Genomic DNA, 22418 nt, shown 5'->3' on the forward strand with positions numbered 1-22418 from the left:
TTTCAATTCACATGGATTTCAATTTTCATTTTTTGAATAATTTTTTTTTAAAAAAAAGTTAGAAATCTCAACACATGAGTATATATGTGGAACTTATGGATTTACAACACATATGTGTGTGTTTAAAAGTAACATTCAATAAATAACGAAATATATAATTTGAAACTAATTAATTATAATAACACATAAAAATATGTACGATATAAAAATAAAAAATTAGATTAAATTGAGAGTAATTTAAACATATAAATACATCAGAAAAATAATACTAAATGCATTGTAATGGTTTATCATGGTGTTGTCACCAATCGTTAGTGTTGAGTTAACTTATGACACAAACTCAATTAATAATATTATTAAAAATGTATAAAATATATTAGAATGAGATTTTAGATAAATTTAAAATTTTACTAAATCAATTGGCACGGGTTTAAATATTTAATTATGTATATATTTTTTATTAAAATACTCTTGAATAATATAAAATATTTTAATTAAATTTTTTTTTCATAACTTTTCTAATCGAATTGGTGCTCAATTTATTCGTGATGCCAACTCAATAAAAGATTTTATTAATAGTATATTTATTAACAACAACTAATAATAAATTGTATATATTAAATAATCTATTCCAAACCTAGCCAAAAAAACAAGCACATCTTTCACCCTTTAATTTCTTCACGTAAGGCCTTCATGATTCTTTATTTCCGACCCACACTCTCTAAAGAAAACTCTTCTTCTTCCTCTCTCTACAGACACGCAAAAGAAAAAAAAGGCATGAAACCACCACTTGTAGGTTATGGTCATTGTAAACCCAATTCTATGGGCTAAGAGAGCGAGGTGGTGGAATAAAATATCAGCAGCTAACGGTACGTATACACCATCAGCAAAAGCACAAATGGCTTAGGAATTGTAACCAACAAAAACAAGTACTATAATTGTCTTTAATGGTGAGTCGTGGGCACATCCCTTACCAGAACATAAATAACATGTGTTGGGTTGGATTCCCTTTTTTCTTTCCCAAATTCAAATAAAACAAACCCACTTCAAGTCTGTATTTTTGATGTCACCGTGTCACTCTCTCCATGTCTCTCGATAGCTGCAAACATTTGCGGACCACTGACACAGTAATGCTCCTTAGTCCTTCTCCTGTTGTGTCTATTATTGTGTATATAGGAATCGCCTTTCTTTTTTTGCATTTAAAGCTGTTGCCTTTAATTTCATAGGGTGTACGTTAGCCGTCAGATTTCAATTTCTTTTATTTGCGTGAAAAAGGGAATAGTTTTGAGTTAATTGAAGTAACAGGTTTTTTTTTAAAAGATCTTCATTGGAATATGATTTGAATGGATAGTTGCTGGAGGTGTAAAGATGAGTGAAAGTGGAACTAGTCAAAGGAAGAAGCGAAAGCGTTTAATTCCAGTGGTGGAGGAAGTAGGTAAAGATGGGGATCAGCAAATTAAAGCTGGTGATGGAAATAGTGGTGACCAAGGAGATCAAAGTTGGCTCGGTGTAGGTGGTGGTGGTGGGGGTGTTGAGAGTGTTTTGCAGTGGTTTGGCGAAGATGGTGTGAATGGAGGAGGTGAAGGTTTTAAGCTTTGGGGTGTCGGAAATGAAGGTGGGTTTGGGCTTGGGATGGATGGGTCTGGTGAAGGTGGTGCTGGATTTGGTGATGATGGTGTGTTTGGGGGTGTGGGTGGGTCTGGTGGGGTTGCATTTGGTGGAATGGGTCTCGCAGATGGTCTAATGGAAGGCTTATTTGGTGGAGTTTGTGAACCAAACAAGGGTTTCATCAATGTTGGTGGTGAAGTAAGCCAGTTGTTTGCCGGTGAAGCTGAGTGTAGCAATGTGGGTGGTAATGGTATTCAGGGGTTTCTTGATGAAACCCTTGTTGCTGGTCTGGGAAATGAAGGCAAGCAGGCTAAGGGTAAGCGTGGTAGGCCAAAGGGTTCAAAGAAAAACAACAACAACAAGAAGAAAACTATTGGTGGTGAACATATTATTGAAGGGTTAAGTGATAACAAGGTTGAAATGGAAGATCCCCTTAAGCCTAAACGTGGTCGGCCAAAGGGTGCAATGAACAAGAAGAAGAGAACTGTTGGTGGTGAACAGATTATTGAAGGGTTAAGTGATAACAAGGTTGAAATGGAAGATCCCCTTAAGCCTAAACGTGGTCGGCCAAAGGGTACAACGAAGAAGAAGAAGAAGAAGAAGAAGAAGAAAACTATTGGTAGTGAACATTGTATTGAAGGGTTAAGTGATAGCAGGGTTGAAATGGAAAATCCCCTTAAGCCTAAACGTGGTCGGCCAAAGGGTTCAACGAAGAAGAAGAAGAAGAAAACTATTGGTGGTGAACAAAGTATTGAAGGGTTAAGTGATAGCAAGGTTGAAATGGAAGATCCCCTTAAGCCTAAACGTGGTCGGCCAAAGGGTACAATGAACAAGAAGAAGAAGAAAACTATTGGTGGTGAGCAGAGTATTGAAGTGTTTAGTAATAGCAAGGTTGAAATGGAAGATCCCCTTAAAGCCAATCCTAAACGTGGTCGGCCAAAGGGTTCAAAGAATAAACAGAAAAAGCTTGCTAGTGGAGTTGGTGCTGATGACAAGGTTGGAAATGAGATTGTTTGTGTGATGGAGAAGCAAGGTCTTGCAATGGGTACTAGTGGTGACAATGTGCAGTTGAACAGTAGGAATGGTAAGCCAAAGGTTTCTAAAAATGAGAAGGAAATCATTGTTGAAGAAAACCAAGATATGTCTGGTGAAATTGGGGGTGGTGAAGGTGCAGATGGCATTCATAAGAGAGATAATGTTGTTCAACCAAAGAGAAAAGTGGGCCGGGGCCGGCCAAAGGGTTCAAAGAATAAGCCGAAAAGTAGTGATGAGAAACTTGGACTGTCAAGTGAACAGCAGACCTTTCCGGTTGACATTGTAGGGGGTTATTTTGTTGATAGAGGATTTGGTTTAGTGAGGACTCCCCTTGTAAGGGACGAAGATATGGTAATGCCTGTTGAAGCTGTTACTTGTGGGGATGCTATTGGCAAGAAGATTGATGGTCGAAGGTGGAATCGTGGCCGACCCAAAGGTTCAAAGAATAAGAGAAAACGTCCATATTTCTTGATGAAAAAGAGTTGTAGCATTAAGTCTCAGGCTGAGAGAAAACGGTTTGTAGGAAATACTTTGAAGATGAACAAGGGTATTTCAAGTAAGCATCTTCGAGACAATTTAGGCATGCGGAAGAAAGTGTTAACAGCTGGTGTTCGAGGCCATTTAAACAAGAGAAGAAATGTATTAACAGCTAATTTTGGCAATGCTCAAAGGAAGAGTAGAACGAGGAAAAAGAATTCTAGCAGTCAATCAGAAAGTTCAGATTCAACAGTGAGTTTTACTTGAACTATTTTTTCAGATTACTGATGAGATTTGTAACTGGGAAAACTAAACCACTAAGCATTACGCACAATATGCTAATTCATTAACTTATAAATTAGACCATGCTTTGTTGTTAAAAGGAAAGCTCTAAACTTCAAAGAACTGAATTGAAGATTTTGTCTGACTTTATGAACTGGTAGCAGTTGTAGCAGTTATAGTTTCTTTACTTTGCTAAATGTTTCTTGTATAGTGTAGAACTGGGTAAAGAAATAAACAGCTATTGTATGGTGGAGAATTGCATTATTTCTTAGAGAGTATCTTTTTTTTTTTGTTCTTGGAAGGAAATTGAGTTCTGAGAGTAGTATGAGATGGGAATAGATATCATAAGCTGTTTGGTTATGGAACCATCAGGAAGGGGCCACATTTTATCTATAAAATGAATGGAAAAGTTGTATGCACTTTGAAAGTTTCTATTCAATTGTCTAGGCTAAATTTCATGGTAAGATCACACTGTTTGAATGTCTTGATTCCAATTCCTGGTGACAATTTATTATTACAGCTTGATTATGCAAGCCAGAAGAGAGTGAAGAGGGCTTTCAAGAGGGGTTTTATGTGCCACCAGTGCTGGAAGAGTGACAAGAGTGTTGTCAATTGTTCCAGTTGCAACAGAAAACGATATTGCGTTGAGTGCCTTGCAAAATGGTTATTACATCTTGAAAAACTCATTTTCCTGTTGTATATAAGAACTTTCTTCATCTGCGTATTGATATTTCATCAGACCATTGTTTTATGACCAGCTGAACTCTGATTTTCTTTTTGCCGATCAATTCTGTAAATATGGATTGGGTTTTATCTCCTGTTTCTAATGCCACTACAAATGATTGATTACAGGTATCCGGAGAAAACAAGAGAGGATGTAGAAGTTTCTTGTCCATTTTGTCGAGGCAATTGTAATTGCAGATTATGCCTCAGAGAGAAGTTAGCTATCATGGTATGTGCCTTCCATTAATTTTCTTCTTTCTGTTCCATTTTCTAAACTAAAGGAACTTTACATGCTGATGCCAACAACAATGAAGCCTTGTACTACTACTTGGCTCAAACTCGAAGCATAGTGCTCTACTTAGGACCATTTTTTAGTAAGAGCAATACAAGCAAGGGCTTTCTGAATAGTTCTATCTCATGTTTGACATCAGCATAACCATCTTTGACATCAGCATCATCCATAAAATCATATCTCCTAGCATGAGCATTAGTTAGGTCTTTGTTTCATGTTCAAGCTACTTTAAATTTGTCTCCTAGTATATATTCTGATGTCAAATGAACCATGCTAATTTGACAGGATGAGCATGAGGTAGCAGATACAAATATTAAACTGCAGAAGTTGCTTTATTTGCTACATGAAATTCTGCCTCTGCTTCGACATATACAACAGGAGCAACATGCTGAACTAGAGGTGGAAGCCAGTATACATGGTACTGTAATGTGATATGTCTGGTTTTTGTAAGTTTTGGTTTTTATACTAGATGATGCTTCGAAATGCTAAGTGATGTATGCCTTCCTTTGCCATAGGTGTGCAATTGACAGAACAGGACATAATGGTATCAGTGATAGATGATGATGATCGAGTGTATTGGTATCACCTCATGCTCTTTGATACCAAGGAGAAACTTGTGGTTTTTGTTATGTTATGTTACGTTTTTGCCCCTAAATTGAAAATCTCATGTCATATTAGTTACTTGGAAACAGCTTACATTCTTTACCATATTAATCTGTGTGCTTATCTTATATTTAAACTAGTAGGAAGATGTGAAAAAGGGTTATCCTAGGATAGTGCCGATTTGATGAGACTGATTCATAAAGCTTACCTTATATTTTGTTGTGAAAATCAAAACCAATTCACACCATTAAGAAACTTAACTCTTATTAGTTGATCTTTTCTTTGTAGTACTTAGTAATGGGTTGTATATTGTTAATGATATGCATCAACCGTGATGGATCTTGTTGTCTTCTACTATCGTGTATATTATCATGTGGTTATGAAATTGCATCTAAAGATATGCAAAAGGGATTTTTATTGTTATTAATAATTTGCAGACATGGCTATTGTTTTTCCTACTATAATGACTATGAATGTTTCCTTCCTTGACAGTGACAATTGCAATACATCCATTGTCAATTTCCATAGAAGCTGCCCTGATTGTTTATATGATCTATGTATATCATGCTGTCATGAACTTAGAAAAGGGTCTCAGCCTGGAGGGAATGAAGCAAAATCTTCTCACCAGCTGTCTGCTAAAAGAGTAAATAGTCGAGCTATGGGTTCAGATGACCAGATTCCTGCAGTGGCAGCAAGAAATGATTGGAGAGCTGAGGAAGATGGTAGGATTCCTTGTCCTCCAAATGGAAAGGGTGGTTGTGGTCGTGAGACACTTTCACTGAGACGCTTATTTGAAACTAATTCAGTTGAGCAACTGATTCAGAGTGCTGAGGAGCTCACCATTAATTTTCAGTTACCTGATATCGAGTTTTCTCAAGGCTGTTCTTTGTGTCAAACCACCTGCTCTGCAGGAAATGAAGCAAAAAACTTTGAAGTAAGGCAGGCAGCTCATAGAGAGAAAAGTCATGACAATTTTGTGTACTGCCCGAATGTAATGCAGTTGGAAGACAATAGCATTCAGCATTTTCAAACTCATTGGATGCGAGGTGAACCTGTTATTGTTAGAAATGTCCTTGAAAAAAGTTCTGGTCTTAGTTGGGAACCATTGGTTATGTGGAGAGCTTTTATAGGTGCAAAAAAGATATTAAAAGAGGAGGCTAAGAGGGTTAAAGCAATTGATTGCTTGGACTGGTGTGAGGTACTTTTTTCATCTTTAGTATGTTTAAAGGCATCTTTGTGATTCCAGGGTTTCTTTTTACTGGTCCTCTAATTTCACTTCTTTCCTCTTTTTTGTCTTTTGTTCTTAATGCTTCAGGTTGAAGTAAATATTCTTCGGTTCTTCAAAGGCTACATGGAGGGTCGGTGGTACAAGAATGGATGGCCGGAGATGTTGAAGTTGAAGGATTGGCCTGCTACAAATTCATTTGAAGAGTGTTTGCCAAGGCATGCTGCTGAATTTATTGCTATGCTTCCTTTTAAAGATTATACTCATCCAAATTCCGGAATCCTGAATCTTGCTACCAAACTTCCTGCTGTGTTGAAGCCGGATTTGGGACCAAAAACGTACATTGCTTATGGATCTTTGAAAGAACTTGGCCGAGGTGATTCGGTGACAAAACTACATTGTGACATTTCTGATGCGGTATGGAATACTCTTTAGAATAACGGTAAAAGCACCATAGAGGCCCCTGTATAAGAGTCAAATTGCATTTTGCCCCCTCTACTAAAAAATGGGCAAATTAGTCCCTATACATTAGATCAAAGTGCAATTTAGTCCTTTTTGTTAAAAATTTCATCTATTTGTACGGTTAAAAATTGGCGTCTAATGGAATAATCAGGAAGTGAGACTTGGCGTGCTACTTGTACTTCATACTGACGTACAGAGACTAATTTTTAATTGTTGAAATGGATGGAATTTTTAATAGGACCAGTTTGCTCTTAGATCTATGTACAACGACTAATTTGCCCACTTTTTTAGTAGAGGGAGCAAAATGCAATCTGACTCTTATTAAGGGGCCTCAATGACACTTTTACCTTAGAATAACTCTTGTTAAAGTTTATATACAAGGCATTGTTGCTTCACCAAGGTTTTTAATTTTTCTCATTGCTATTCTTTTGTTCATTTACTTTTGACAGGATTAACTTGTTGATTTGAGATTCACATATAAGAAAATCCTTTTCTTAAATTGTCCTTAAGTTTTGATCGAACTTTCATGTCCCAAAGCACACACATTTGGATTTTTAAAACTACAAATGTTCAAACTAATCCTCATTCCTCGATTTAATCTTTGACTTGCTAAAGTTACAACTTTGTCCCGGGATGATTTTATTTCACTATAAAAGTTTGAGCAGCTTTTCTGCTTCCACTCCCTTTTTTAAGATCTTGATAATCATGTAAGTTGACTTTTCACATTAATGTTATTGTCATATTTCTCTTCTTTTCTTTGCCACTTTGGATCAGTAATGCCCAACTTTTCTCACTTTCCTATGTAGGTTAATGTGCTAACTCACACAACCAATGTGAATCTGCCATGGCAGAGCAAAATCATAGATGAATTGCAGAAGGCATATGATGCTGAAAACTTGCATACACGCTGTTGTGGTCAGAGACGGAAGGTGCCACAGATATTTGGAAGAAAGCGGAAAAAGAGACGTCATAAAGATGAAAGAAAGAATCCTGAAATGATGTGTAATCAAGAACATAATGACAACATCGTGGGAAAAACGCGTAATTCCGATGAGGAAAGTTCTCTTAATGGAATTGATGATTTAGGGTCTGTAAGACCTGATACAAATATGATTAGAGAGTCTGTTACAGAAAACCTGTCTTCAGAGAATGAACTCGGTGGTGCTGTTTGGGATATTTTCCGGAGGGAGGATGTACCCAAGTTAATTGAGTACTTACAGAAGCATCACAAAGAATTCTATCACATTAGTAATCTTCCCGTGAATTTTGTGCGCATCATGCCTTCTTATGTCGTTGTCCATTAGGATTTATATTTTTAGAAATTATTCTAAATTGATGTGCAACATGTGCTTTAGGTTATTCATCCTATTCATGATCAGACCCTTTATCTCACTGAAAGACATAAAAGGCAGCTGAAGGAGGAGTTCAGTAAGAAAAATTTTTATTTGAAAGTTATTTTCATTACATTAAATCAACTGTTATCTTTAATGGCAAGTTGGTGAACAGATGTTGAACCTTGGACATTTGAGCAACATGTTGGTGAAGCTGTTTTCATTCCCGCGGGATGCCCTCATCAAGTAAGAAATAGACAGGTGAGGTTCCTCTGGTTTTCACTAGGCCTCGAAAAACCTATCTTTCTTACACGAACTGGTTGTAGCTTTTTGTTTCTCTGAGGTAGTTTCGAGTGTCTGAGCTCAAACACTGACCTCTATTTAAATGTTAAGATCCATTTGATTATATAATCAGTATCCGTAATTCTGCATAAATCTGGTTCACCTTTTGATGTTGACTTTACGTGTTACTTCTCTTTTTTTCCAGTCATGCATTAAAGTAGCCCTTGATTTTGTGTCCCCTGAAAATGTGCAAGAGTGTATAAGATTGACGGAGGAGTTTCGCTTGCTTCCAAAAAGCCATAGAGCTAAGGAAGATAAACTGGAGGTACATGTAAAATTTACACTACATATTAAACTCTCTGAACAGAAAACATAATGTGTACAGGCAGATGAAGGTAAAAATATCATGGAGGTCCTTGTACTAGGAGTCGGATTGCATTTTGTCCCTTTTATTTAGAAAATGGGCAAATTAGTTCCTTAAAAGTAGAAGAGGATAAATTTTTAACAGAAAGGACCAATTTGTTCTTTGATCTAACTTGTAGGACTAATTTGCCCATTTTTTGAGTAAAGGGGGCAAAATGCAATCCTAATACAAGGGCCTCCAGAGTACTTTTACTCATTATTGTTCATTAGACAATTACATATGTTTGTCAACTGAATATGAAATCTGACATTCTTTTTCGGTGTTCGATTCCATGCAAAGTTGACTGCTTTAATCGACTCACTATAAAGATGTTTTTTTGTATAGGTAAAGAAGATGGCGGTATATGCAGCAACCCTTGCAGTAAGTGAGGCCAAAGATCTGAGTACAAAACTCAAGTAAGGTCATGTTTGCTCTTCATTCACCTCTTATATCCTACCGTGATTGTGTAGTTTTTGTAAAGAATGTGCTTTGCGATAGTTGTTAGATGACCTGTTTAAGTAGTAGCAGCTACGCTGAAGTAGCTAGCCAGCTCAAATGAATGTGTTTTTGACTCGAGTAAGTTCACCATATCTTTACTTAGCACTTAGCATGGAAGCTTCACCATCTGCAAAAATACGCAGATTCCTTAGAGAGCTTCCTTTTAACTACTAGAGGGAATTTTCAGTATCTGATAAAATTTAAGATTCCTTGAAGCTTTGCTGTTACTACAATTTGATGGTAACCAATTATAACATAAATGCATAGAACTGATTTCATGCACAAAGGCAAAAATGACCATAAATCCGACATATTTTGATACCAGAAAGCCAACATGGCAATCGATACGCTCCAATTTACAAATACCATTATGTTTGAGTTATATTCAAGTGCTTTGTCGTGTTATGTTCTGCTTCGAATCATTTACAGACGAACTCTGTGTGCATAGGGACTTTATTGAAATGTTGAATAGTATACAAGCCAAATGGTACTATTTGTTTGCCAACAAAAATGTCTTCATGCATCCATGTTGTCTTGTAAAGAGCATCCTGGTCTGTTTTGTAATGGATGTGGATCAAAATTGTAAAATTGAAACTTGACTTGATGGAATCAATGCTTTACATACATGGAAAAATAAGGGATTTACTACTTTTATTATAGATTCCTACACTTTATTTGCTGTTGTCTGCAATTCCCATCTTTGGTTAGTGTGTTAATTAAGACGAGAAAATCATTGAATTGGCTTGATGGGTTTTGTTTTCTTTTTATCCATTCTAGTCACCATCCGAAAATGAAAGGGGTAAGCTATGAAAATCCTACCGACATGAACAAGATCCATTACCAGAATCCTAATCTTTTTGTATGTAAAGCTTGGACCAAAATGTAAGGCTGCCAAATCCCATGACGATTCAAAAGATTAGGAATATATCCCTCTTGTTAGGCAGACTTTTTGGCCATTCGATTATAAAAATGCAAATTAGACCTTAAAGAAACCATTTTACAAAGCAATGCTCAAATTATATCCGATGAAAATGTGGTTATTTTGGGTAGAAGTATCAAATTGATTGTATTTTGTCTTTTTACACTTAAAAAATGAGTAAATTAGTTCTTGCATGTTAAATCAAAGAGCAAATCAGTCTTTCCTTTTAAAAATTTTATCTATTTGTACTGTAAGAAATTGGCATGACTAATGGAATAATTAGATAGTGGCATATGACACACCATGTGTATCTTATATTGATATACAAGAACTAACTTTTGATAGTAGAAATAGACGAAATTTTTAATGGGATTAGTGTTTTTTCATTTAACATATAAGAATTAATTTATCTTTTTTTTTTGAGTAAATGAGTAAAATACAATCCCACTTTTAATATACAAATCTTGATGAGTATTTTTTTTAAACACGACTTAGTCAATAGTAAATTAATTGTATTTGGTTATTTTTAATTATTCACATTATTTGTTTTAAATTAAAAAAATTAGAGTTTTACTCATTTTTTAAATTTAAATTCAAATTTATTCTAATTAAATTTTTATGTTATTAACTTATTACAAACTATTTTAAAATTTTAATTCTTATATAATAATTAAATTTATCCTAAATTCCTAATATGTAGGCTACGTTATGAGGCATAAATGCTCTTTACAGTTACCAAATTCAGACAATGTTATCCATTTGGGAAAATTAAAAAATACAAAAGTTTTAATAAATCCCAATATTTTATTGTTTGAATACGACGTCGTCATGTAAGCAGATTACCCTTTTACCCCTGGATATCTGGGCAGAAAATCCAAATTCATCTTGTTCACTTCAATGTCTTCTTCCCAACTTATCTACTTCGAACAAAAAGTCCCATTCAAGTACATGATAATTCCAGAATTTAAGCAAAACCCAATTCAATTCAGCCCTCAAATTCTCAAATCCCTCTAAAAAAGATTCATCTTAAGGAACCTTTCTTATGAACCCTAAACTCTTTACCATTTGACCCCCCAATTTCTCAAACCCTCTAAAAAGGATTATCTTTTTTTTTTCCATGGCTGCATTCAGATGCAAACCTTCGGCCGAAACAGCCTCTTTAACGGTCTCTCAGTTCAGGCATTTTCTATCTAATTACATGCACTATGGTCGCATGGCTAGTTCCTCTCACTGTACCACCATCCGCAACAAATGGGATGACCACTTTGTCAACACTCCTTATCATTTCACTTCTTTCAAGCCCGTCTCGCTTCGTGGCGAACTCGTCGAAAAGGGTTCTCGGTTTTTGGATATTAGGAGGAACTCCCACGATTTAAGCAAGGATGTCGATAGAGAATTGAGAGAGAAACTGGGTTGTAATAGTTTTAGGGTATTGAGTTCTTATGGGGACCCACCGGAGGTTTGGCAGCCACCTGGTGATGGGATTGCGATCCGGGTTAGTGGGGTTAATTTGGGCCGTGGTGGCGGCGGCGGCGGAGCTGGAGGAGGAGGGCCGACTGCTGGTTCTGGAGGCGGTTTTGGGTCGGATTCAAAGGATGGCTGTTGGGGAGGATCTAATTTGGGGCATAATTTTCCTACACCCAAAGAGATTTGTAAAGGATTGGATAAGTTTGTGATTGGGCAAGAGAAGGCAAAGAAGGTGATTGTTAATAAATTGTGTTATTGGCATTGGGGTTATTGTTTTTATTACTACTACAGTTCAACAGAAAATGGGTTATTGAAAACTATGAAAGTAATTGGGAATTAGAAACTGTATTGACTGATAAGTTCCTTAATAATATTTGATTGGTTTGAAGTTATATACATATCATTATCTTAATTTGTAGTGATATTCTAACACCAAGTTATGTTATGCATTTCTCTTAGGGTTTGATATTGCCTTTGTTGGGTATGGTTTTAAACTTATAATCATTGATTAGGTGGTAAATGTTGAATAATAACAATGTTCTTAGAGCTACATAGGATGTAAACATTCTTCTACATTTTGTTTTCTGGTCTAATGTTATGCCATTAATGCAGGTTCTATCAGTGGCAGTGTACAACCACTATATGAGAATCTACCATGAGTCATCGCAAAAACGGTTAGTTTGGCAACTTCAAGATATGCGGTTCTTGTTTTAATCTGCTTCCTTCTTTTCATTGCTGCAATTGTAAATTCATAATATAGATTGTTAAGGAAGTTAATTGTTAAACATGCGGCTCTGCATATGTCCAAAAACAATTCTAGTTCTCATTATAAGATGAAACTGTGAGAATGTTTAAAACTTAGAGGAAAAAAGAAAAGAGAAGGAAAGGAAAATGACATAGCAATACACATTAACATTTAGCATATCCAAGGTCTTTAGATATGGTTTATTCTAAATAGTTGTGATTAGTCAAGTTGCTATACCAGTATTGTCTAGTGAGTTTCGAGCATGGTATGGATACCTCTGAACTACCAAGTTACCTTACAAAAGTTGGTAGCTGTGTTTTCTTCTAGTGTGCACATCCTTTGTCTCTGTCTCTGCATGTGCTTCTTGTTTACTGTGTTTCTTAAGGGAATATCAGTTATTAACATGTTTCCTTGGTAAGCTAGGTCTGCAGGAGATTCAGGTAGCGATATTGCATATGTTCTAGATGATGATATAGTGGAACTGGAGAAAAGTAACATTCTTTTAATGGGGCCAACGGGGTCAGGTAATTTTTTGTTATACTTGGTGTTGAAGTTGAAATTCTACTTCTAAATTTGCACTTTGTGATTGTTAACTGTTTGTCCTAGGTTCTTTTCAAGAGAGAGATTCTTTTTTGCGTTGCATTTTTCTTTATATATCACAATGTCTTTCTCTTTATTTTATCAAAACATTTAAATTGAGGTGTGAGAATTCATTGACCTCCCACTTTTGCTTTATTATGTTTTACTACAATTTTTATGTTTTTACTTGTTTTCTAGCTAATTCTACAATATCTTGGGTAGATTCAGTATTTATTTGACCATAAACATCTCTATATTCTGTTACTATTCTTACATGCTCCCTTTTGACGTTTTCTCAAGGACAGGGAAAACATTACTTGCCAAAACCTTGGCCCGCTTTGTGAATGTTCCTTTTGTTATTGCAGATGCTACTACCTTGACGCAGGCAAGCTGCTGATTCTTGATTGTTGTTAATAAATGTTCTTGTACTTACCTGCTTAAATGAATTTATTTCCTCTAAATGTGCTTTTCACTTTCATTTTATTAGCTGTGAAATAAGCAACTTTCGTCCTTAATTTAGTGTAAAAGCCTTCACAAGTCACGGAATATATATATATATGTATTGTGTGTATTTAATGTGCTTCTAGGAATAGGATTCGTTATTTGTTTTCTCAGTGTACAAGCCTAACGATCTTTGTTTAGTATTATTTAATACCAGATTTTGATGCTCTTTTGTCAGTGCCCTGTGCCCCCCCTCCATGGGGTTTATCTTTTTGCCACACATCAACTATAGACAAGTCATGATAAATTTGAACTTCATCAGCCTTTTTTATTTGATAAATACACATGTTTTTATATGTCGTAAAAATATTTCATCACTGATTATTCCTCGTTTTTGAAATTTGGTTATTTATATTTATGTTGCATGGAACTGAGTTATGTTTTCATATGCTATATGCAGGCAGGGTATGTAGGCGAAGATGTTGAATCTATATTATACAAGCTCCTTGTGGTAAATTCAAGAGCCTTATGTACACTAAATGAATTAAAAGCTTTGAAGTGCAAGTACTTTTTCCATTTTACAGTGCTTTAATGGCATGTTTTTGCTATCTTCGATGGGGTTAGCTTTCATATCTATGGAAGAAAATAAGCTTTGGCATTAGATAGGACTTCATACAATCAACTTTAAAGTTGCATTAGTAAAAGTGAAAATTATTAAATTCAATTGTAGTGAGGCCAGTGTAATATAAATGGGGTTTTGTTTGCTCTTATGCCTGTTCTTGATTCATAACCCCTTTATGAATTTCCTTTTATATGCCTTTTCAGGTTGCTGACTATAATGTTGCAGCTGCACAGCAGGGCATTGTTTACATTGACGAAGTTGATAAGATCACCAAAAAGGTTCTTTTCCTCCTCCTCTAATTTCTATCAGTTTTTTGCTGCTCTTTATTCATCTCTTACGTCTTGCTATGCAGGCCGAGAGCCTTAACATTAGCAGGGATGTGTCTGGGGAGGGTGTTCAGCAGGCATTACTAAAGATGCTAGAAGGAACAGTAAGTGCATAATTTCCTAACTGCAAAAATATTATATTGTAAATAATTTAGAAGTTGCAACAGCATGGTGTAGGATCCGTGTCTCTGGCATAGACCAGTTTGGTATCAGTTTCATAAGCCAAGCTAATAATCACCAATTCTAATTAGTTTTTACTCAGGTTGGTTTAATAAGTGATTCACTATCCTGACCCTGGTTGCTTTATTTGTTGGTCCAGATTGTTAATGTTCCTGAGAAGGGAGCTAGAAAGCATCCTAGAGGTGAAAATATTCAGGTATACACTCAGAGTTGCAAGTTTTGATGGGTGTTTACTTTTTTACATTATGCACTATTTTGAGCTCATGGATATGATATTTGTGTTTTTTTTTAAACATCTGATTGGGACTCCATAATGGCAAAATCTTCATGACTGATTTTGCTAGGCTCTGCATTTTTATGTTCTTTTCCCTCTCTATAGGAACACGGTGTTATTGTTGATTCTTTTTTGTATTTCTTTGCAGATTGACACAAAGGACATACTCTTCATATGTGGGGGTGCTTTTATTGACATAGAGAAAACAATTTCAGAAAGGTTATACCAATATAGAAATTACTGTATTTGTCTCCAGTACTTTTTAACATGTACAATTTAAAGTTTCTTGAATGGATTTCAGACTTCAAGATTCTTCAATTGGTTTTGGAGCTCCAGTGCGTGCAAACATGAGAGCTGGCGGTGTTACAAATGCTGCCTTGACATCATCTTTAATGGAGACCGTAAGTTCTCTATATAGTATTTGGGATGACATACCATTTTAGATTCTCACATTTCTATGTGAAACATTTTTATTTGGCAGGTTGAAAGTACTGATCTTGTTGCATATGGTTTGATACCGGAATTTGTTGGGCGATTCCCTGTTCTTGTCAGTTTATTGGCTCTGACTGAAGAACAACTTGTTCAGGTGAATGTTTGTCTTTAGAAAATGTAATGGAAGATTACTGTTGTATGCAAGTTATTCAGTTAATTATGGTCTTTGAAAGTGCAAGTTGCAACTGTTGTTATATTAAAGATTCCTTTCTTGCACAAGTGATGTGATTGTTTAATTCAGCTTCTTATATGGTGCAACTGTTGCGACTATTTTAGGTGCTAACAGAGCCAAAAAATGCCCTATGCAAGCAATACAAAAAGATGTTCCAAATGAATGGAGTAAGTTCTTTACATAACCCTACTTTAAATGCTAATTATATTTGTATTCAGTACATTTAATTTGCCTGCAGTTCTATACACCAATTGATTTCACTTTATCTTCTTTCTCCTTAGGTCAATTTGCATATCACAGAAGGTGCTTTGAAATCAATTGCCAGAAAAGCAATAACTAAAAATACTGGGGCCAGAGGTTTACGAGCCATCTTGGAGAATATCTTGATGGATGCCATGTATGAGGTAGCTATGCCGTGCTATTCTGACTTTTTTTCTCACCTGCTATTGACTATAGAGTGATATCTGTGGTGAAAAAAGTTATCCAATGTTGATTTATGCATGATGTGGCCTGTTTATTACATGTTTATATGCTATTCAAGAAGTTTCGAACACACAAACTGTTATACTTTCCCCAAAAGCAATGCCGCAGATTAAAGTAGGAAATCTTTATCAGTGCTAAAAGGACTACTTCGATACTTACATTGGCTTGCATTTGGAAACCTTGCAAAATATAGTAGAAAACCTTAAGAGTCTAGACTTTCAGTTTAGTGGATTAAACAAAGGATTAATATAATATTTGGCCCTGAACTTGGCAATGAGTACCTAAAACTGTTTTGGTCCACATTTGTCTCGCAACTTGGTAGCTTTTTCCCAATTTAATTCCTGAACTTGGATTCTGTTAAGGTGTCATGACGTAGCACAATCTCAGTGTCAATCACTAATGAAATCCAAGTTCAGGGTGGACCTCGTTAATGTGGACCGAAAGAAAGTTCAGTATCAAAGTGGACCTCGTTGCCAAGTTCAAAGGTCAACAATTACATTAACCCTAAAAGAAAGACAAAATTATGACTAGACCGGATTTAGAACAAGGTGTCACTAAGATTTCATCTTTTGTGCTTTCCAGTTTCTCTTCAATTATTTGTTTTGGACCAATTGGTTTTAGATACCATGCAACACAAACTTCATGGATTTTCTTACATTTCTGCTTTGCAGATACCGGATGTTAGGAGTGGCGATGACATAATAGATGCGGTAGTAGTTGATGAGGAAGCCGTTGAACTTAAAGGCCGTGGAAGCGGTGCAAAGATTCTTTACGGTAAAGGTGCATTGGACAGTTACCTTTCACAACCAAAATTGAAGGACTTGGAGGTATGTGTATATAACTTGGACCATTATTTCATTATATGAACGGATTATTTTCCGAAAATGTGAGTAGTATTATATTAAAAAATATTGTGTTTGCAGACAAGTGGGGAACCCGAGGTGGAAACAGAGCTTCTTCCTTCAGTTGTTGCCAGTATGTAAGGATTTGGATGTAAACTTAGTTGTACATAATAAGCTGACATTATCAATTTAATAGATGATTATTATTTATTATTATACACATAAATACTTGGTCAACTATCATTTTATGGGGGAAAAAGAAATGACATGGAGAGATTTAGTTTCACTGGGCATGTATCATGTATCATGTATCAAGTAGTAATCGACCCCATCCACTCCCAAATCATCAAATAATAGTGTCATTGAAATTCAGTGTTGTATGAGTTTTATATGCTGATATATCTGTGCTGTTTACATGTTATAAAATGTGGCGCTACTTTAGATGGAGATTCCATATTAAAATCATTTGCAGGTTGGAATTTATTCCGTTTTTGAAACTGGGCTGGTTGGTTTTTTTTTTTATGAATTTAATTACTGATTAAAATTGGCCTCCCTACCCAATCTTAGTATAGTTATTATACTATTAATTTAACATAATCTAATTCTCTTGTAATTAGACTAAATTATTGAAAATTCTGTAAGCCCATCGATGTGAGATCTTTTATATATCTAAAGAATTCTAAAATTTCAATCTCTACTAATGACATATTATTAATTTTCCTTTTAGACTTTCTTTACCTCCAAGGCTTGGTAGAAAGGAACAATACAACAGCACTGTACAATGTACACCTACTTTTATACTAGTTGAATGCTGTACTTTTGAGATCCAAGTGAGAGATGGACAAAAATTATTCTACCCAAAACAAGAAGAAGAAAAAAAAAGTATGTACCATGAAATTATCTGATGCGCTAGATATATTATTTTCACATAATACTTTTGAAGTATTCAATTAATGAGAATAAATAATTGTCATTTACATCGAAACTTAAATTTTAAAATTCAAAAAATAAAGAACTAAAATAATCCAATTAGACCATATAAACTAAATTTATAATTGTATGCGTAATAAAAGATTAATAATCAGGTTTAACCAAACAAATTTGATTAAAATTTTAAATTTTAAAATATATAAAAACTCAATTTCCATAAAATACGACAACTAATAGCAGAATTTTAGAAAAATCATCTTTAAGCCATTGCCCCAACATAGCTTTACTTTACACTGCTAAAAGCTAAAAGACCCCAAAAAAACGAACTTCTCTTTTAAAATTCGAAAATCCACATCCACAAAACTATTTCATCATAACAGTTGTCACTCGTTTATTCTGCTGTTACCATATGGACCCAGCACGTACACTGCTCCATATAGTTTTAAACCGCCGTTGGCCTTGCTTTGATGACCAATACAAACACATCAACATTGCACTGGCCAAGGGTTTCTCAGCACCGACACCATTATTTTTTTAAGGTAAACAGCAGTCTCACACGTACCCTAAGAATATTGCTACGCCAACAACCCACCAAGCAAAAACATTATAATTAACACTTGTAATTTTATGTGTTTATATTGCTGACAATTTAAAAAAATACGAAAATACAATACACAATTTTTTATATTCTATATTCTAGTTCTAACCTTCTAGAACATGTCGGGAGTTAAATTTTTAACGATAATAACGACCTTTATTACAATATCATGGGTAAAAAAAATTAGGACGTAAAAAAAAAATTAAACTTGTAGGCCAGCTAAGAAAGCAACTCCGGTTGATGGTAACCATGAAGTTCCATAGATGAATTTTGCAACGGTGAATTTACTTGCTTCAACTTCTGAAGTGATGACTCGATACCCAGGCCATCTTACTCGTTGTCCGACCGCCGCACCCGGGCCGGAATTCATGTATTCGCCGTAGTATAATGTATCTAAAGCGAATGTACCGCTCCATTCTAACCATCCCCTTGAGTGAACGTGGTTGCCCATGTATGATAACATGTATACGGTCCTTGAATATAGCTTCCACGGACGGCCTAGGTATGTTGGGAAGCTTGATTTGGCGGCGGCGAGGTCCTGTGTGGGTATGATTCGACATGCATGGATTGAAATACCGGTGTTTTGGTTCGGGTCTTTCCGGTTTTGGGCTGTGATGGTGTTTTTTTGTTGGGGCATGGGTTTCCGGGCGTAAAGGCTACAGTTTTGGAGTACTACAGCGGCGTTACCGAAAATGAAATCAACTGTTCCGTAAACATCGCATTCGCGGTAGAATTGACGGTTGGAGTGGACGTATAAAGTGTCTTGGTAACCGATGATGTTGCACCTGTATACGACGGTGTGGTCAGCTCCGACTCTAAGAGCCACTGCTTGGTGCTTGGCGGGTCCGGCGTAGTTCTCGAATGTCATGTCCCTTGCAATAAAACCAGCCCCAGTTGCCGCTGAAAGTGAAAACAAACCAATGAATGATACAGCTTTCTTTGAAAATGAAGCAAATTAGACCGAGATTAGCTACGAAATTTGTGGGATTTTTTTTTTCGCTTTGATAATAATAATGATAACATGACAATTAATTATGATACGAATAATAGATACAAAAAGAACAAATTAAATATTGCATAATATATGACCACTTTATAAACGAAAAAACCAATTTGGACAATCCCTACCTCGATTTTTATTAAAATAAAATAACACAAGGTTTGTAATTTCCAATTGTATGGACAAGAAGTAGATAAGGTAAAGTGGCTGCAAGAATCTAGGGCTTTGTCTGTCTAATAACATCCCACGTGCGAATTCTAACATCATGCACCATGGACAAGCTTAATGGTTTCGGTCCAATAGTTTACTATTTTATTTGATAATTTAATTATTTTAATTATAGTAGAATATTGTATATTTTGTGGAGGAAATAAAATAAGAAGGGTGAAACTGACCAAAGGCAGCAGTGTGGAAAGTAGTCATGTGCTCAGCTACACTTTTTCCTCCTGTAATCACTGTTTTACCTTTTCCGTCACCTATAAACATCAAGTTTATTTTCTTCCTCCCCACCTTCAAATTATCCTCTTCGTACCTGTAAAGATTATATTTATCATAAAAATTAAAAAAAATATTTAATTATCCAAAAACCAATTAATATTGATTAAGATTATCCAAAAAGAATATTACATGACACGTAATTAGATATTTTTAATCTGTAAATATCAATAACAGTAACGTAAAGGTGATGTCAGAAAAGCCAAAAGGGAAAAAGTTTGTAATAAAATTTAACTTTTTTATCATAACGGAAAATTTTACCTTCCTGCCTTCACGTAGATGATGATCCGACGAGTACTATGCTCCGGCGCCTTTTTAATCGCCTCAGCAATCGTTTTAACGGTGCCGCTTCCATCTTTCGAGACGGTTATATCGGCCTGGATCCCCGACACGGGCTTGTTCAGCAGCTCCCTCTCTTTTCTCCCCAGCCATTTCGGGAAATTCTCCTCGTCGACATTCCCTCCCGATAAATCGTCATCCGCCGATAGAAGCCTCCGGTTCTGAATAGGAACTCCGGCGAAATCGTCTCCGCCGCTCGCAGCGAAGATCGACAGGCAGTTACTTACCAGCTCCGACAAGTCCTTCAGTTTGTCAGTCACTTGATCCTTCACCGTCCCGCTCACTCCATCGAATCCCTCCGTACACGTGTCATGGTTCGTCAGCGCGGCGCTGAGCCACGTCATCACGTCCTGGGGTGATCCTCCGCCATTGTTTCCGCCGTCCTGGGAGGGAATGATGGACGACAGGGAACGGGAGAGCGCGTCGACGGAATCATCCAGAAGCTCGAGGCAATCGTCGTACGCCGACCGTACACGTGGATCCATCTGGACGAATGAGATCGAGTTGGCCATATAAAGCGCCTTACTAAAGTGCTGCAGCGTCATATTGAATGAAATGTGAACCAGGTCTTGCTCATTAGCAGTGAGCGAGCCAGGGAACTCGAGGAGTGAGTTGACACAGAGGTTCGGGAACCGAGTCCTACTACAAGTTTTAGAAATAGCTTGTGTCGGCTTACGTCGGACTTGGGTACCGACGGGATCAGCACCGGCTTCACGGAGACCAATCACGAGTCCGGCACAAACAGCCGAGGCAACGATCATCGTCAATGCAATAACCGAAAGAATAACGATCTTTCTCTTGTTGTTTTTGGCTTTGGGTTCTTCATGATTTTGTTGCTGAGTAACTCCAGAGCTGCCGGGTTCAGATGGTCGTAGCCTGTCGTACGCCATTGCTGTTCCTTTTTCAGGCGGTGGCTGCAAAAATCAGTAACAAAATGTAGATAGCAACAGAAAAAAGGCTACTAATATCACTACAACAATATAATAAGAGTTAAATGAGAGAGATGGATTATATAAAAGAAAAAAAAAAGGTGGAAGTGAGTGAGTGTGTGTGAGAGAGAGTAATAGAGAAGGTTGGTGTTAGGTCCATGTCGTAAAGCATGAGCTGTCTTCTACTTTCAGCTCTTTTGCCCATTGGAGGGGATGAGCTTTAAAAACTCGTATTTTTTTAAATTTATATGGATTTATATTTTTTATACAATAGTTCATAAATTTTAACAAATACTCACTGTTTCGAGTCTAGCGGTGATTTATCAGACTTTATATTATATTTAAATAGGTAAATGTGTCATGAAAGTTCTTGTATTAGAAATTAAATTATATTTTGTCTCTCTATTTAAAAAATATGTAAATTGGTTATTGTATGTTAGTTGAAAAAATAAATTAATCCTTTTTATTAAAAAAATTATTTATTTGTATTGCTAAAAATTAGTGTGGTAGATGAAATAAGTACCTCATATTAAGACCAATTTTTAACAATACAAATGGATAAAATTTTTAATTAGATTACCAGTTTACTCTTTAATCTAACATGTAGGGACTATTTTATCTATTTTTTGAATAAAAAGATAAAATATAATCCGACTTTTAGTACATGATCCTCTACAATATTTTTACCTATTTAAATTCATTCTTTTTATTTTTATGATCATCTTTTGGATATTAAATAATAAAAAAAGGTGGATGTGGAAAATAATATATATATATATATATCCATATATCTGATTCATTATATGAATGATTTTATTTTGAAAGGATATATGAATAATTTAAGAGAAGAAAGTTAACGAGAACTTTTTGCATGCTTTTAAAAGCAATTAAGTAAATGACTTAATTAACAAGTTTGATAAATGCGTGGATTTGTTCCATAAAATGTCAGTTAGTTATGAACATCATTCGACTTAAAAGATGTTTTTAATATGATTTCACCTTTTCGTTTTCTGATATATCTTTCCGACAGTAGTTGGGTTTTTCTGATGGCATAAAAGTGTTTGTGCTTTCTTGTAATGACAAAATCTGATGTCAATCGTATTCTACAGGTATACATACATATTTTGTTTAATACTGTACGGGAATTGTAATATAATTAATAAGGTGTACTATATAATATATTTAGAAAACCATAAATATATACCACACGTATTTTTCAAAGGGTTTATATAAATTTGATTTTTAAACTTTGTAATTAGGTCCATTTTAGTATTTTTATTTTATATTCATTTTTGTACTTAAACTTGATAACTAGATTTATTTTGGTCTTTGAACTTCAAAAATATAATAAAAAAACTTGTTGT

General features: G+C 35.6%; 3 protein-coding genes across 7 annotated transcripts; 2 read left to right on the plus strand and 1 right to left on the minus strand.

Annotated features, from left to right (window-relative positions):
• The first annotated feature begins 911 nt into the window (after window positions 1-911).
• On the plus strand, window positions 912-10133 carry LOC107947242 (uncharacterized). Of its 5 annotated transcripts, none has more exons than XM_041107587.1 (13): window positions 918-3372; window positions 3923-4065; window positions 4255-4354; window positions 4703-4835; window positions 4933-4996; window positions 5513-6218; window positions 6336-6662; window positions 7514-7975; window positions 8063-8135; window positions 8214-8299; window positions 8526-8645; window positions 9069-9139; window positions 9999-10122. In XM_041107587.1, the coding sequence occupies exons 1-13, from the start codon at window positions 1369-1371 to the stop codon at window positions 10105-10107; spliced, it is 4398 nt and encodes a 1465-aa protein (XP_040963521.1). In that variant the 5' UTR covers window positions 918-1368; the 3' UTR covers window positions 10108-10122. The 5 variants fall into 5 exon arrangements, with proteins under 5 accessions (XP_040963524.1, XP_040963521.1, XP_040963522.1 ...); XM_041107586.1 differs by having other exon boundaries at window positions 1321-3372; window positions 4933-5047; window positions 9999-10133; XM_041107588.1 differs by lacking the exon at window positions 9999-10122 and having other exon boundaries at window positions 920-3372; window positions 4933-5047; window positions 9069-9436.
• An 888-nt stretch (window positions 10134-11021) lies between these two features.
• On the plus strand, window positions 11022-17135 carry LOC107947243 (CLP protease regulatory subunit CLPX1, mitochondrial). The gene is made up of 15 exons (XM_041107593.1): window positions 11022-11839; window positions 12220-12281; window positions 12776-12876; window positions 13237-13316; window positions 13833-13883; window positions 14198-14272; window positions 14347-14424; window positions 14640-14696; window positions 14923-14993; window positions 15076-15175; window positions 15256-15360; window positions 15543-15605; window positions 15720-15842; window positions 16593-16748; window positions 16845-17135. The coding sequence occupies exons 1-15, from the start codon at window positions 11258-11260 to the stop codon at window positions 16902-16904; spliced, it is 1764 nt and encodes a 587-aa protein (XP_040963527.1). The 5' UTR covers window positions 11022-11257; the 3' UTR covers window positions 16905-17135.
• A 1168-nt stretch (window positions 17136-18303) lies between these two features.
• On the minus strand, window positions 18304-21350 carry LOC107944787 (probable pectinesterase/pectinesterase inhibitor 34). Its single transcript, XM_041107591.1, has 3 exons — window positions 20048-21350; window positions 19687-19823; window positions 18304-19191 (listed from the first exon to the last, which is right to left on the minus strand). Exons 1-3 carry the CDS (start codon window positions 21013-21015, stop codon window positions 18494-18496), a joined length of 1803 nt encoding a protein of 600 aa, XP_040963525.1. The 5' UTR covers window positions 21016-21350; the 3' UTR covers window positions 18304-18493.
• Window positions 21351-22418: the final 1068 nt, after the last annotated feature.

This window comes from Gossypium hirsutum, chromosome D12 (assembly GCF_007990345.1).
Source record: "Gossypium hirsutum isolate 1008001.06 chromosome D12, Gossypium_hirsutum_v2.1, whole genome shotgun sequence".
Classification (NCBI taxonomy): Eukaryota; Viridiplantae; Streptophyta; class Magnoliopsida; order Malvales; family Malvaceae; genus Gossypium; species Gossypium hirsutum.